This window comes from Neopsephotus bourkii, unplaced genomic scaffold, assembly GCF_033783945.1.
Source record: "Neopsephotus bourkii isolate Nb327-2 ecotype Australia unplaced genomic scaffold, CSIRO-AGI_Nbou_v1 NB_1600, whole genome shotgun sequence".
NCBI lineage: Eukaryota > Metazoa > Chordata > Aves > Psittaciformes > Psittacidae > Neopsephotus > Neopsephotus bourkii.
Window position 1 is genome coordinate 1,629,310 of NW_026902076.1, and position 16,960 is coordinate 1,646,269.

At 42.7% G+C, this 16,960-nt stretch overlaps 1 protein-coding gene across 2 annotated transcripts; it reads left to right on the top strand.

The window, feature by feature from the left end:
- The first annotated feature begins 207 nt into the window (after positions 1–207).
- On the top strand, positions 208–16,630 carry LOC133222480 (L-threonine 3-dehydrogenase, mitochondrial-like). Of its 2 annotated transcripts, none has more exons than XM_061372210.1 (10): positions 208–322; positions 2,410–2,521; positions 6,006–6,207; positions 6,574–6,616; positions 7,798–7,868; positions 8,619–8,768; positions 8,858–9,030; positions 9,852–9,942; positions 10,418–10,687; positions 10,923–16,630. In XM_061372210.1, exons 3-10 carry the CDS (start codon positions 6,024–6,026, stop codon positions 11,060–11,062), a joined length of 1,122 nt encoding a protein of 373 aa, XP_061228194.1. In that variant the 5' UTR covers positions 208–322; positions 2,410–2,521; positions 6,006–6,023; the 3' UTR covers positions 11,063–16,630. The 2 variants fall into 2 exon arrangements, with proteins under 2 accessions (XP_061228194.1, XP_061228193.1); XM_061372209.1 differs by lacking the exon at positions 208–322 and adding an exon at positions 1,449–1,680.
- The last annotated feature ends 330 nt before the right edge of the window (positions 16,631–16,960 follow it).

The window sequence follows — 16,960 nt, forward strand, 5'->3', positions numbered from 1 at the left end:
GATAGGGAGCATCCACCTGCAACGCAAGGCTGGGCTCAGGCCTGTGGGATGCTCACCCCCCTTACAAGGATGCGCCTCGCAAGACATGAATGACATCATGGCTGAGTGGCGTCACTCTAACGTCCCATCACGCCCCTCCCCGGCAGGCGGGTACACCAGGATGCAGCCCCGCCTCCCCCGAAGCCCCGGGGTTACCCTGGAGCGGTACCCATCGCCGGGACTGCGTTATCCAGCGCCAGGAGAGCGGTACCCAGGGCCGGGGAGTGGCACCCAGCGCCGCTGGAGGTGATGCAGGGCGGCCTGAGCTCGGCGGGGCCCGCCGGTGAGCGCGGTTCTGCGGGGCTGTGCCCGAATGAATGAGGCGTGGAAGGGCTGCGGGCGGTCAATACGGCCATTGCGGAGCGGAGCGGAGCCGGCCGCCCTGCATCACCGCAGCGCCGGGAGCACCCTGCCCGGGGTAACGGCGTGAGGGGCTGCTGCCCGTTGGGGGCCGGTCGCGGGAGTGTCGTGTTGCTCTTCCATCCCTTTCCTGGCGCTTTGGCTTCTCGGCAGGGGCCTGATACAGCTTTCTTCATGCGCCTGACACACACCCGCCTCTGCTTCATCTGTGGAGGCCGCATGTAAAGTCGATCTTTTCTTATCTGCTCCAGGAGCATCATGGTCCCTCTCTCTAAAAGAGGGCAACTTCAGGCTGGATGTGAGGAAAAAATTCTTTGCAATGTGGGTGGTTAAATACTGGAACATGTTGTCCATGTGTGGTAGACTCACCATCCCTGGAGACTTTCAAGGCCAGGCTGGATGTGGTTCTGGGCAACCTGATCTAACTGAAGATGTTCCTGCTCATTGCAGGGGGTTGGGCTAGATGACCTTTGAAGGTCACTTCCAACCCAAACTGTGCTATGATTCTGTTCTGTGATTCCATGCTGCTCAGTAGCTGGTGTATGTAATTTTGGGGTTGCTGAGGTCAGATTTCTAGTTGTTCCCATGGTGTTTCAGGCTGACATCATCTCTTGGCGGGCTGTGCAAGGGATACGGCGTCGTCCCACCGTCTTGCGTCACCTCTATAAAACAAGCGGCGCAGGTTGTGTGTGTGTCAAGGTTGTTTTAACTGAGATTAGCCAACAGCTTCCTGCCAGACAGAACAGGACAAGCACTGCCACTCCTCTGCCCTGGCACATCCACCACGCCAGGGGACACGGGGAAGGATGCAGTGTTCCCTTACCTCAGTCTGGGGCTTTCCAAGCCAGAGAAAATGCCAACAAAGGGTGTGTGATGTCCTTTCAGGCTGCATCAACTGTTGGTTGAGGTGAGAGGATCTCCCAGCTGTTGCAGCTTGAACACTTTAAATGTGGTGATCCGATGGACTTCCCAGTTGGCCATACCAGGGAGTAAGGCTTTCCCATGGGACGCACAAGGTGGCATGTGCTTTGTCTTCTGGATGTCCATGGCAGGTGGTATCTTGCCACTCAAGCTATTCTTGATACAGATGGAAGAAGTAGAGGAGCTTTCCAGCGCATAAGCCCTTCTTCTTTAGGGTCAACGCAGAAACTGGTTTTGGAGAGACATGAGTGGAGAACAATAGCTGGGAGTTCAGTGGTTGGTGTGGACCATGTGCCCACGGATGTTTGCTGTTTTGGAAGTACCAATGGTTGAGAATCTGCAGGATCCTGTGCCCAGAGAGTATCTTAACTTTCTCTGAAAGAAGCAAGCTCTGGACTTCTTTGCTTAGCTCTGTGGAGGAGCATCCCATGGGATCTCAGCAGCTATGCGGCCCCTGGAATGCAGTGGGACATTTGGGTTTTGGTTCTGAGCTCTCTCTCTTGCCTCTTACCCATTTTCTTTGACATTTACTGTTGTGGGATTTCCCAGACCTAACCCGTGAGTTTATTTTTCTTATCACTGTAATGCTCTATCAGTAGCTAATACATAAGAAACTACAAGCTTAAATAAACATGTTTTTGTCTTTTGCATGAGCAGCAGGTGATTGCTGCTTGTAGAACACATTGAAAATCCTGCAAAGGAGCAGTAGCTGGTGCTTAACTCGCTAAATACCATTTTATGAGCTTGCTTCTTTCTTTCCCTCTTTTCTCTATCTCCGTGCTTTAATCTTCTCACCAAACTCAGAAATTCCCTGCTATCAATGGAGATAATTGCTTTACATTCTGAGACACGTTTGCTTCATGCTAATCCTTTGTGCTGCAACCTGTCAGTTTCAAACCTGCCTTTCAGAGATGACCCTAGGTTGTGTGGTGCTGTTAGTTAAAGGAGCTGGTTGCATAGCTTTGGTGTCCTCTGCCTATCACAAACGTGCAGACATTTCAGAGCCAAACGAATGTGAACAAAGCGATATCCCTGGCTGCTGCTCCCATGAACGAGCTCTTTTTTCTTCTCTCTTCTTTTTTTTTTAAGGTGTGGGACAACTCCTACTTTCTGTCTGGTTTTGATTGGCTTTCGGAAGAGGCTGTGTCCTATAAATTGCCCTCGCCAACCTGCTTCTGCTCGATCACCAGCTGACGGACAGGTGAGTACAGAAGAGAAAAGATTCCAGCCCGTATCGCTTAATCCTTGACATTAGCGTTGGTTGTTAATTGAAATTAGTGGGGTGGGGGAAATAAATTCCATGTTTCAGGAGAAAAATGCCTCGTTTTCCTTGATCTAGGAAATGAAAGAGCTTGTTTCGAATATCAGCTTTTGTCAGTGAGTAAACCCAGTGACTGAGAAAGTAGTCAAAAGATAAAGGGGGGGGGGGGGGGAAGAAGGATGTGTTTGAAAATAGGCATGATTGTTCTCTCCCCAGTTCCTAACAGTACAGAAGTAGTCCTCTCTAATAGTAGACAGATAGATAGATAGATAGATAGATAGATAGACAGATAGATAAACCTATAGTTTGGGATAGCAAGATAGAGAAACCTATTAAAAAAGAAAAAGAAAGAATGTTCGTCTTTACATCAGTTAAATGAATACTTTTTGTGTTTAGAGCTGTTAATAACTCCTTGAAGTTAAGTAAAGTGGGAAACTGATGTAACAGAAGGGGCTTTTCTGTCCGAGTTACTTTTGTGAGCTTATCATTGTGTTGAGGCCAGTTTTATCTCATGGTTGGTTTGGGGGAGTGTTTTTTAAGGCATATTGTTAATTTCTGAATGGATCTGTGCATTGGTTGGCAACCTTAGGATTTCATAGGTAGTTACAGCATTTCCCCACACCCCTACCCCCCACTTCATATCTGAAATACAAATGCATGTCATAGGTGGTGATTTTTGCATGCAGTTGTGCTGCTGGGTGAGAGAAGGGGTTTACGGTATCTGATATAAAGTGTGTTTACTGTTCTTCGGAGTCAGCCTAGGCTTGCGTGTAAATTCTCAGCTTAAGCCTGGGAATTTCACTCCAGGCATGTTTGGAGAAACCAGTTCAGTGGGAAATCAGCTAGCCATGAGTGTGTCATTTTCAGTAACACCTGACTTCGGTTTGTACTTTGTTTATAGAGCTCAAAATGCCTTTTCAGGTACTTTAAGGGGAAATTCGCTGCAGCAGAAGCCAGAGAGTCTCTCTGATTGCTGTAAGAGCTGTTTATTGTCCCATTCTGGAAGAAGAAAGGTTTATCATGGCTCTTTAAAAGGCTGTCACTGCCCTTTTTCACTTTCACATGGGTTTCCTATGAAGAAACTTGTCTTACGAGGTTGAATTGTCTGGATATGTCTGCCTGCTGCTTTCGTTCCCTGCACACCTAACTATTTTTGCACCTATTGGCTAATTTCAAGTGAGCTTGACAGGGACTGGGTCTCAAACACATCTGTTTTGTGAAGATGGGTTTGCAGGGGAGGGAAATCTCGTTAGTGCCTTGGCTGAGCATCAGAGAATGGTTGTGGTTGGAGGGCACCTCTGGAGATCATCTGATCCATCCCCACCTGCTTAAGCAGGGCCACCCAGAGCTGGTTGCTCAGGACCATGTCCAGATGGCTGTTGAATATCTCTAAGGATGGAGACTCCATCACCTCTTTGGGCAACTTGTGCCTGTGCTTGGTCACCCTCACAGTAAAGAAGTGTTTCCTGATGTTCAGAGGAACCTGCTGTGTTTCAGTGTGTGCCCATGGACTCTGGTTCTCACACTGAACACCATTGAAAAGAGTCTCAATCCCTTCTCTTTGCACCGCCCCTTCACATATTTATATACATTGGTATTTCCTTGCAGCCTTCTGTTCTCCAGGCTGAACAGTCCCAGCTCTCTCAGCCTCTCTTCATAGCAGAGATGTTCCTGTCCATCATCTTGGTGGTCCGTCAGAAATATAAACTGAGCTGTACTGAGTGGTAGAGGATCAAGACAGGAGAAAGATGTCATAACCTCTGAGACTGAGTCCTCAGGAAATGGAGCTTCCTCACTTTCAGCACTGAAGGAATAGCTTGCTTGCTCTATTTTATAGGTGGAGTGAGATGTAGGTATGTAGGGCTGGTGTGTAGCAAGGAATTGCCAGAGACTTGTGCAAAGCCTAGCAAAGATAGAGTGATTGCTTCTGTGGCATTGTGACAGGAGAGAGATGGCTTTAATAGATAAAGCATATGATCAGGGAGACTGATTCCTCTAATGGGTTTGTGGCTGTGAGGTGCAGCAGAGGCTTGGCTAATTCATTGGGATACCAATTGACCATGCTTCTTAGGGCAATAAAGTGAGCAAACAATTCTAAGGGGTGGGAGGGAAGTTGCATTTCAGAATAAATCTCTTTTATCAGTTTAAATATGCAAATTTGCTTTTGAATGCTGCACTTTTGGAGGGTGGTATCTTATTAAGCACATCATAGGGAGTCAAGCAAGTCTTCTGTAAATAGCAGGGCTCCCTAAAATATCAGAGAATACTCAGCCTTGTCTGTTGCTGAGAAAGGAACACAGACATTAATTACTTGTTTGCTTTTCTATGCAGACTAGAATTGGAGTGGTGAAATCCTTCTGCAGCAATTAGCCACTGTCATTTCTTGTTGTGGCCTTCCTCCTCCCTGACTCTCCTTATTATAATACATTCCACAAGTACACATATGAGAAAGGAGTTGTCAGGGTAATCTCAAACAAGCTGGTTTGAAATACATTTTTGTCTGAGAATTCACTTATTCTGGCACTTAGTGAGAGTTAAAAGTTGTTTGAGGTGGGATAAGGAAGATCTTAAGTGGTTGTGTGTTAAGAATTGTATTTGAAAGAAGTAAATGGAAACCTTAGAAGAGAACAGTTGTGGATGCACATGTGATTCTATGATTCTGTGATTCTATGATTTTATGATTTATTTGGGGTACATCCTTCTCTATTTTCTTCCCCAATGTGAAAGATATAGACAGAAATAAAACTACCATATAGCTCAGGGTAACTTATGGAAGTTTTTGCAGTGTGCTGTTATGATAGAATCGTTCTTTTTTTTTTCTTTCTTTTTTTTTTTTTTTTTGTGAAATAATTAGGACATTTTCATTTGATCCTGGGTAAATACAACTTCTCCTTTGTTAGCTTCCGGGTACTGTCCAGCATGAGTCCAGCATTAAGTCTGAGCAAAGCAGTGCTCTTGAAAGTGATTTACTGCTGTGTCTGTTGGCCTAGCTGAATCTTGCTGATGCAGTACTAGGAAGGTTTGCTGTTTCATGGCAGTCTACAGACTTTCAGTACCTGCAGTGGAGCTGTGTAATCACAGCAGGCAAGCTTGCTGAATTCTGTATTTGTTGTCTTTTGTGCTTGAAATCCAAGTTTCTAGTCATGGTTTTAAAAGGGTTAAACTTAACTATATTCTCACTCTCCATTATACTGGACTTTGTGCTGGGGCTATGGATATTTTCTTGAGCTCACTGTGGTGAACATATTACCTCATTGATATTACTTCACAGGCTGCTTCTAACAGACAAGGCTCTCAGCTGGCACATCAGCTAGGACGTGAATTGCATCAAACATCCTGAAACCCTTCAGTTTTCTAAGGAGGTGTTTAGTATGTTTGATATGATTGAGTCATTTGTGACTGATCTTTTCTCCCTTTCTCAGAGCATACTGGAAGGAGGAAGATGCCAGTTGTCAGAAACATGAGCCGAGCTGTCCGCCAGCTGCTACAGAACTCTGGTTGTGGATGCGGGATTCCTGTCATTCCTGCTCGATGCAATCGAGTCTCGCCCCGCCAGGTGGCCTCTGATGCAAGCTTTCACTCGGTTTCCTTTTCCAACTCCGACCATCCTCGGGTGCTAATCACAGGTCAGCATTCCTGTCATAACTATTCTCGCTCCAGCTTCTCCATCAAGTCCCCACTCCCTTCCTCCCTCTCTGGTGAGCTGAATACTGGAAACAAAACTACTCAAAATATGCTGGAATGGTGATGATCTTTCCCCTATGGGAATAAGATCGGAGTCCTGTCAGTAAGAAAGTGAACTGTCCTATTATTTTTATTCCAGAAATCTACTAAAACGAGTTCATTGGATTTTCCTTGAGAAAAAGTATGAAAGCTTTCTGACTCACTGAGAAAAATAGTATTCATTTCTGGTGTGATACATATAATCTTGGATCTGTGTCTTTTGATAGCCCTTTTCCTCTGATTTTTGTCTCTTGTGCATTGCCTTTTAGGTGGTCTTGGCCAGCTTGGAGTGGGACTTGCTAAGCTTCTGAGGTACGTTGTGATTCTCTGACTTGCTGTGAGGAATTCACGCTTTAGCCATCACTTCTAGAAGCAATATATTTCTGGAGAGTTGATTATAACAGGATCCTAGTGATGATTGCAGATGTTCTCTTTTTTGGCCTAGCCAAACAAGGCTGGATTTGAGTGCTCAACAGAGAAACAAAGGCTGTGATTGTATGCAGCTACTACAGGAGAGAGAAAAGTACAAACACCTACTTGAAAAAATGCATAGTCCTTTGCTAACAACCCAGCTGTTGGGCTTTGTGACTGCTGCCTTTTACCTTTCTGAGAATTTCAGTTGAGCAACTTCAGGAATAAGTTGCCCCATATGGTAAAGTACAAACAAAACCAAAGATTAGGATACAAGATCTTGAAGTTTTTATAATTTGGTGAAACATAAACTGGCGAAGCAAAAAAAGTAAGTCTAAAATACATTTCTTTTGGCTCTTTCTGTTCCCTTGCATCGCATACAGTTGCCTTATTTTTACCATGGTATCTTTTCGCAATGTAAAAATGCTCTGAGAGCTCTCCCTGGTCTATATCATTGTCCATATCCACTCAGCTCTAGAGTATTGCTTGCACATAGACAGTGTTTCTTGCAGAGGATTTGGACTGTGACCCCAAGTGAGCAAACTCACTGTGCTCAACACCTTGCTGCAGTTTGTGTATTTTCTACTACTTCTGTGCTATATTTAGAAATAATTCAAGTAATGGAAGGCTGAATGTACTCCAGTGCCATCAGACTTGCTCTCTGTGACAGCACTGTGTTCCTTAAAAAAGCACAAGGCAGAGCTTGCTCAGTTGGTATAAAAGTAGCTGCAGTTGCAGCAAGCCCAGTGGCTTTTTGCAGTCTGTAGAGGAGTGGGTTATCTCTGGGTAATGTTTTGAGAAAGAAGAGGGCAAGGAAATCTTTCTTACTAATGTTTTTTCATTTTGCAAAGATACCTCTGTTCTTATGTGGTCTCTCACTGCTACTAGAAGTATTTACTGATTTCCTAAGATGCTATATTAACATTTGAAGGAACAGTAGTCATTGTTTTTTTAGTGCAATAACTGATTTCATTGTGGAAATTATTGTTCTTTTGATACTGCTCCTGCAAAACAAAATAGCAGAATAGCAATTTACCAATTATCTGAAAGACTCACTGTACCATGTGGGTATTTTTACACAGGAAACGCTTTGGAAAGAACAGTGTGATCTTGTCTGACATTAGAAAGCCTGCAGATAATGTTTTTTATAGTGGTAAGTGACTGGGGGAGCATATGGGAAAAAAATCTTGACTTTCATGTTGATAGACTAATTACCAAAGTCTAAATGTTAAGTGGATTAAACTGAACAAATCACCCTTCAAAACTTCTGGATAATGCTTTCCTGCTTTGAAATCTTGCCAAGACATTAATTTCCTTTGCCTATTATTCCCTTTTTCTAAATATTTTTCTTTGCTTTTTTCCACTGCTGCTTTGCCACTTTGTTGACCAGAATAACTACTTGAGTCAAGCTGAGCTTGGCTGTTTGCTCCTGCTGTAAAATGAGATGCACCTATTCTTTGGTAGGGAACAAGTTGGAAATTAAATCTGTGCTTTCTTTTTTTTATGCTCAGGCACTTTTTAATGGTAAGATGGATGTAGATAGGATTTTTGGGTCCTTTTATTTTCATTAGGAACTTGCATAAGTTCATCACTACTGCTTAATGATGTATTCAAGTATTTGAACAGTGTACCCAAAATGTTCTCTGCTTTCATGCTGTTGAGCAGATAAAACATGAGTTCTTGCATCATCAGTCTGTTGTTGAGGTAAAGGTAGCAGGTTCCCTTCATTTGTGCTCCTTATTTACTAATTTATTGACCACTGCTCTTAGGTGTTTATTCTGCTGCATAGTCAAATCCTGAAGGTAGGTATGGTCAAGAAGCAGCCATGTGAGTTTAACGTAGAACTTCTCTTTACATCCGTTCTTCTTGGTACTCAATTTCCTACTGGTTCCATTTCTTCTAGGTCCTTTTATCTACGCAGATATCTTGGACTACAAGAATTTGCGTGAGATAGTGGTGAATAATCGGATAACTTGGCTGTTCCACTATAGTGCTTTGCTCAGTGCTGTTGGAGAAGCAAACGTCCCCTTGGCCAGAGCCGTAAACATTACCGGTATGTGACAAGGGTTTCAAGTTCATGACTCCTACAGGGGCTTGGTAAGGTCCAGTGAGTGTTCTGATAAATCCTGTTGTTTGTCCCAGGTTTACACAATATTCTGGATATTGCAGCTGAGCATAATTTGAGACTCTTTGTTCCAAGCACTATTGGAGCCTTTGGACCCACCTCTCCTCGAAATCCAACTCCTGATCTCTGCATCCAGAGACCAAGGACAATCTATGGAGTATCCAAGGTTCACGCTGAGCTCATGGGAGAAGTAGGAATTTTTCATTTTATTTATTTCTTGAAAATTTTGGGATAACTTAATTGCTTTTGTAAGATTCCTCACTGCAGTGTTCTTTTCCCCATTCTTTCCTTCCTTCAGGCTTCAGTACTCTGAGGCAGCTCTTAAGGACAAGTATCTTTTGAGTTTTGTTAGAAAAAGCACAAAGAATTGGAAGCTGGTGAAGATCTAACTTTCAGTGTAATTTCTTCCCCTGATTCTTTTGACTTTGGCCTAATCTGCCAATATGAATGACGTTGCAGAAATGACAGTGTACAAAGCCTTGCCAAAGCATCCTGGGAAATGATGACTTTTGGTCCTCCCTTTTCCATACAAGAAGAGTCTACGGTCCAAGCCATGAGAGTCTGTACATGCACAACATCTCTTTTGGCTTTGTAGTTTATTATAAAGATAATATTAAAACTGATATTGTTATATACTGTTTCCTCATACTTTAAATTTATGAAGAACATTGGCAGGCCTAAAGACTGTATTAACCTGAAAAGGCTCACAAACTTAGCTATTTTCTGTTTCTGAGCATTAGATCTAGACCCTGTATTAAGCCAATCCATATCAAGTATCCATATCAAGAATCTGTATCTACTGATACGCATGCAAACTAGAAAAGAGCAAGTAAGGACATCAGCTACCTTATAGGAAATTAAGACTGTTCACCAGTCCCTTTCCTTTCATCCCTGTCATGGGATGGCTACAAAACAAAGGTTCATCCTGTGGCAGATTTTTCCTGTGAAATCCATGAGTTGTGAGACCTTAGTCTTGATGCATAAAGCCCTGCTTCTCTCCTCCTTCCATAGTACTATCATTACCGGTATGGCCTAGACTTCCGCTGCCTGAGGTATCCAGGAATTATATCTGCTGACTCTCAGCCCGGTGGGGGAACAACTGGTAAGAGACTTGTGTGCAGTTCTCAGCAAGAATATCAAAACCAAGCCAATACACTGTAATTTATAAAGTTTTTGTAGAAATTTTATCCGTGGCAGTATGAAGCATCACTGCAGAGATGCTGTTTCAACAGTGTTAGAGAAGTTCTGTCCACTCCAGCCTAGGGCATAATGACTTTGCCTTTAAAGAGTATCTGAGAAATTTCAGATTATTTACACTCAGATTATTTTGCTTTATTATTTGCTTTCAGATTATTTTGCTTTAAAATTATTTTAAACTCTTGCAGTGTGCAAATACTGGAATAACATTGGGATAGTCTGGAATTACTTACACTTGTGCTGTAAAATGTAAATAATGCATAGTCCTGTGGTTAGATTTTATCTGGAAGACACTGACGGTGGTCTGAGGATCGTTGACTGTCACGAAGTGAACAAGACTGAGGCAGATGAGTACACACCCCCATTGTTCTTTTCTACAGATTATGCTGTCCAGATTTTCCATGATGCCATAAAGACAGGCAAATTTCAGTGCTACCTAAAGCCAGACACTCGTCTCCCTATGATGTATATTGATGACTGTCTGAAGGCGACTCTAGAAGTCATGGAGGCCCCTGCAGAGACACTGAGCATGAGGACATACAACATCAGTGCCATGAGCTTCACTCCGGAAGAGCTGGTGCAGGAGGTGCAGAAACATGTTCCTGAGCTTCAAGTGACCTACAAAGTGGATGAAATCAGGCAGGCCATAGGTTAGTACTGGCTTCTTTGGCAATGGGTAAGAAAAAAACATTATATTGCTATAGGTTAAGGGCAAAAGAAAGTTTATTTTCTTTATGGGTGCTTGCAAGTTGCTCCTGTACAATTCAAGCGTACAACTGAAATTCAGCTTTAGTAATTCAAGTGGCCAGTGATGATATACCTTAATGTTTAAAGAAGTTCTTCTTAAACCTCATGCTCCTTGTTTCTTCTCTCTTTTCATTGCAGCTGACAGCTGGCCGATGAACTTTGATGACAGGAATGCCCGGAGGGATTGGGGCTGGAAACATGACTATGATCTCCCCGAGCTGGTGACTACAATGTTTAGCTTCCTAGGGTCTGACTCTAGGATTGCTCAAGTTAACTGAAACACTTTGTAGGATGTTTCCAGATTTCTAAAGAGGACCAGAAAGAAATGGCTAAATTAGTTTATATTTTTCTCGGTCTGAGAGCATGTCAGTTATTATCTTTCATAAGTAGCAATAGAGTTGGGCAGAAACATGCTGTTGCTGGAATCTACTGTTAGATTTACAACATCGTTTGGTGCTGTCTGCAAGCACAGCACCGATGACAAACACAGATTTCTTAAACTTTCATACTTAAGCAGCTATCAAAAAAAGCTAAGAAAAGCACGCACTGCTGGCTGATGACTCTTCAACCATTACTGCTGCCTGCCTCTTCTTTGGCAAACAACTTGGGCCAGTGATGTCAAGCCTGGTGTTTCAGGCATATCCCACCAAGTTAGTGATAGGTTTGCCATTTTTCCTGGTGGAGGATGTTAGATTGTAATAAGATACCATCCTTTCTACTCTTTGCTTACAAAAGAGAGATCAGAAGAGCTACTTCATGTTTTTAAATTGCAGGGGTTGTTGCAATTTTAGTTTGAAATCAAACCTCGGTCATAGTTCCTTTATATATATATATGTATATATATATTGCTGTAAACATTTTTCTATAGGGCATACAAGGTAACATTATTCTTACAATGCTTAAGAATGTGAAGGGGAATAGGACTTGAATTCTCATTATGCTTTAAAAACCCAGGGTTTACAAGTTAAGCTTTGTCCTACTCTGAAAGTGCTGCTGCCTGCAGTTTACCCTTGGAGGTAGATCTGAAATCTGAGGAGTTGTTGTTATGTGTATGTGAACCTGGGGTGTATTTCAAGTAGGTAATGTTTATGTATGGGTTTATTATTAATTGGCAACACTTTTGGTTATCCCAGTTGTTTGCTGTGCTAGCTAGCGTGATGACATACTGCCTGGAGCAAGTTTCCAGGATGGGCTGATGATGGAGCCTTATGGTAAAGTTCCATAAACCATTGTAATTTGTTTGCGTTCACTACATTTTCCTTGTGTGCTGTAAGTGTATTTGTAGATGCTATTTATGTCTAACTGTCATATGCTTTTATTCTTTAGAGAGGGATCCAGAAGCTGAAACCACCTTCTAGCTATAGTTAAGGGCTGTTCTGCTCATTGAGTCTCATGCACAACGGATTCTAGGATTAACAAGGGGGTCTTAGTAGATGCGTGCAAGGAAGATATGTTGATTCAAAAGGTACTTAGGAGACATTGAGAAATGACAAACTGGACAGACAGAAAAACAATTTAGGCAAAACATCCTTTTCCATGGATGTGACTCTGAGCTATCAGCTACTATAGCTATAGCATGCCTTGAGAGACAGCATCTGGGAACTTTTGATTTTGTTTCTTTCAAAGAAAAAATATCTTTCATTTTCAAAATGACTGGAAATTTCCTATCTGAAGCTCTCCATCTTTTTTGTCTTGTATACTCCAACAATGTGTGTAGGTAAACATGTTAAAGTCTTTTTTCTACCTACAACTTGTTTGCTGTGTTTTTTGTGACAATGCTTTGCTAGTTGTGAGTCTTAGTCTCTCTGTAAGCCTGCAGTGTTTCTCAGTAAGTAGATAAGTGACATGACCAGATTTCTGTCTCTCTGTGAAGGAGTCTGCATGCTGCAGGGAATATGTTTTCTCATGAAAGCAACCTTCAAATGAAGATCTGTGGTGAAACCCAGTTATTTCAAGTGTTTGTTAAACCTGTTTCTGTCAGGTTTGTTACGTATTTTAGTGTTTTGGCTGCTGGCAAAGTATGCATTTACCAGTTCCTTAAGCTCAAAAACCCCTAAGGTTTTGGCCTGTTATTGAAACATTTTTATATTGTTTACATTTCCGAAACGACAAGATTTAAGCTTTGGCCACTGTTGTAACTATCGCATTGTTCAAGTGTAGTATTTGGCTGAATTGGCCAGCAACGTTGTGGCCCCCCATTTGTACCGTACCAGGAAAGACTGGCTCAGGTTTTGTCCTCTGCCCTGCCAAATCTCTGCTAGTGAACTTTACACTGAGCTGTCAGGTGGAGGGCTTTAATATGAGCTCAAGTGTCCTGTCCATTCCAACCTCAATTCAGACCCTAAGGACTCCTCGTTGCCTCCATTCCACAAGATGTATAAAATAGTCATTGACGGATCTCACTCCATTTCCTTACTTCACTTAGTTGGGTTAGGAACAGCCATTTCAGAAATCTGTATTTTGCAAATCTGAGATAAACCATATTACAACAGAGAGCTGTTTGGAGGTAACAGTGCAGTGTTAATCAGGACTGTGATTAGATGTGTCTAGGTAGGTCTGGAAGGTCTGATTCCTGTTTGAAATCCTGGTTTTCAACCTGTGATGCATGCATTTTTTTTCATACCTTCCCCATTAACTTCTGTTATAACAGAGTCTTGGGTTACATGGTCTAGAGTGAAATGTCCCTGCCCATGGCAGGGGGCTGGAACTAGATGGTCTTAAGGTCCCTTCCAACCTTAACTATTCTATGATTCTATGTTACAGTATATTCTATATTACACCAATTTGATGTGGTACGAAATGTCTAACTTTTGCTACCAGTTTGACTTCTGGGCAGAGACTTCCCTCATGACATTTGAGCATTATAGCTGTTTAAATTACCTATTCAGGAAAGAAAGTTGTTAATACTTTGTTTTTCAAATATCGTCAGTTGTGGATGATGCCTACTTTAATAAAATCCTATGCAGATGTATCCTGTTTTACCATCCCTGTTTACAGCATAAAAGAGCAGTGATGAAGGATCTCAGTTACTGCTGAAGCCTTTTAATCAGCCACAGGAGCGATGTATGATTGTGGCACAGTGAAAGATACAGCCCTCTCAGTCTGTGTAGTGACTGTCAACCATTTGTATGACTCACCTGCCTTGTTAATTGATGAATTGACTCTTCTTCAGGTTAAACCCTTTTCATCCTCCTACGTCTCAACTTTCTAATGATGGGAAACCTTTTGATGGAGGAAGCATTCCACTTGACCATAGTGTAATGACTAATGCAACCATTGTTTCTTGCAGAGTAGGGGAGGGTGTTACAGCACCATCCTCTTCCCAGCTGCTTCAGTTTGATAATGTGTTTATACATGCTCAGTCTTGCTTCTGTAAGTGCTATAGGTGATGGTGCTTCATCCAAAGCTGCTGTAGTGGGGGAGAGGACCAACATTACCATGTCCTTACAAAAAAAAAAAACAACTATTCCACTTTTCCCATTTTCCCTCCATCCTGTTTGTCAGAGACGTAAGAATATTTTACCCTGTAATCACATTGATGCAGCAGAAACAAAAGCCCCCTAACCTGTTTGCTTTCAGTTCTCAGATTTGCATCTTGCTGGCTTGCCGTGGAGGCAGCAATGGGCTTTGCTGTCCTCACTTTGCTGTTCTCAGTAAGAGGGAACACACAGAGCTGAAGCAATGCTCATGCCATGATTATCAGTAGGTACACACTAAAAAGTTTCAAAGGAAGGTGCTTTGCTCCTTTTCAAGGTCGCAGTGATGGTGGAGCATGCACACCACTGTGCAGATAGAGGCTGGAAAGAACTTTATGGCCCTAGAGTTTTAAAGTCTCATGGCATGACAAGAGGTAGATTTGGGCACATGGAAGAAGACAGGACAGTGGCCTTAAAGTTATGGCTGGAGGCAGATAGAGCTGGATGGTTTGAGGACATCTCTGCACATCTCCCCAGCTCTTCTGAAAGCTAATGTAAAACTGATTGGATAACATCTGCAGGAGGGGTTGTTTCTTAGCACAGACATAACCTCAGGTTACTCAGCCAAACTTTCCCAGAGGAGAAAATGAGATTGTGGAAGGTTGACCCTTGCTGGACACCAGGTGCTCACCAAACCACTCTATCACTTCCCTCCTCAGCAGAACAGGGGGAAAGAATATAAGATAGAAAAAAACCCTTATGGGTCAAGATAAAGGCAGTTCAATAAAGCAAAGGCAAAGGTTGTGTGTGGATGCAAATGAAAACAGAAGATTTTGTTCTCTACTTCCCATAAGCAGGTGACGTCTGGCCACTTCCTGGGAAGAAGGATTTCAGTATGTGCAGTGGTTGCTTCAGAAGACAAATGCTGTAAATAACAAATGCCTCCCCTTCCTTCTCCTTCCTCTTAGCTTTTATTGCTGAGTAGAATAGGAATAGGTCAGGGATTAGCCCAGAGCAAAAACATACGCAGCAGGCAATTTTGATTCTGTGACCCTGTTTTGGAGAGCAAACAAATCCAATATATGGTTACAGCAAGGCTGTGCCAGCCAGAGAGAGCCCAGGCTTTGCTCAGGTTGGTCATGAAGTCCTTCATATGGGTGTCTCAGTGCCTGGCACAGGAAACCAAGAAGCAGGAGAGATGTGGCCATCTCTTTTCCACCAGTGTCCTGGGATTTGGCCATCCAGACACACTTGGCAAGAAGCATGAGGAGGTTCTTGAGTATCTTCCTGTAATCAATTCACATGTCCCTTGACCCTCTGAAGTTCAACAGATGTGTCCTCCACTTTGCTGCTGGTTCCTCAGCATGTCTCTGCCTTTGTTCCCAGTCTTGTGGGCCTCCTCAGCCCCTTCCTTGTCAAAGGAAAAAGGATGGGACCATGCTCCTGGTGGGATAAACACATCCCCAGTAATTTCCCTCCTACAGTGAGGTCACAGTGTGTAGCTTTATGGGTGGGATGACCTTTAGACCAATCCTCAATAGAGGAGGCTCTTGGCAGGGGATGCTAGACTGCAGCTCCAAGGACACCAGCAAACTGATCATTTTTTGGCAAGAAAGGAGCATTGCTGCAAGGACGATCTCTCCTTACCTATCTGGTGCAATAGGTCCCTAATCTCCCCAGCCTTTACGTAATGCCAGGGTAAAGACCCATCACCATCAGAGCTTTTGCCAAAGCAATGTGTCAGATGAGAGATATCAAAGTCCAGAGATTGTTCACTGACTATCTGTTTCCCCTTCACCCAACACTGCTGGTTCTTTGCATCTGAAACCCAAGATTCATGAGATTTGGTGCATTTTTTAAAGCCCTACCTCCTAGAGTTTTGGATTCTGAGAGGCTCATAAGAAGTTCTGTAACAGTCCACACCTTATTAATCCTTATGAATTAAAGGCAAAAAATAATCTCCTGAAAATGAATATGAACTTCAGGAACTCAAATATCTGTAATTTCTGAAAGTGCAGAGTTTTGATGTTTTATTACCATTTTATTTGCAATAATTGATTATACTTTTATTATCTTACTTATTTTTGCGGACTCACAGTTTTTCCCTCTATGGCCACAGCAATATTCATACATTCCTTTGGTAAATACAGGAATTACATTGTTCTTGCTGAAATAATGGCTTGCCAGCATTTCCTAAATGGTGATAAATTGCTAAAATCACATTTTCTATAAGAGTGTCTTATACGGAGCTCATCACAGAGTGTCTGAATGTGTTTAGTTACATGGAAACACCACCCAAGAATGCTGTTTCAGGGAATAAGTGGTTTATTGAGCTCCAGCACTAGGGAAACCTGGTTTGGTATGGATTTGTGTCTTGCAGCTGATTGATGTGGGTGTCTAATAATGAAATAAAAAGTGTTATTTTTACAAGAGATGCTCCTTCCCTTGGCCGGAAGGAACTCCTCATGGCCAGACACACACGACCCTCCATGCTCTTCCCTATTGCACTTGCCTTTGGGGAATGCAAAGGGAGGAAGGGTCAATAAAAGAGCAATTTCTGTTTCTTCCTATTGCTCCTGTTTTACATCATCTCTCCTCCTTTCTTATCTGCTCTCTTTTTTTCCATGGTTATGTGTGTGTTAAGCAGGTTTGAAGTTGTGTCAGGGTCCAAAAGGTGTCATATATACCCTATTGAAGCCAAACACGCTTTGGAAACTGGGAATAACTCCAATTCCTCCTGCAATCTCTTCCCTGCTTGAA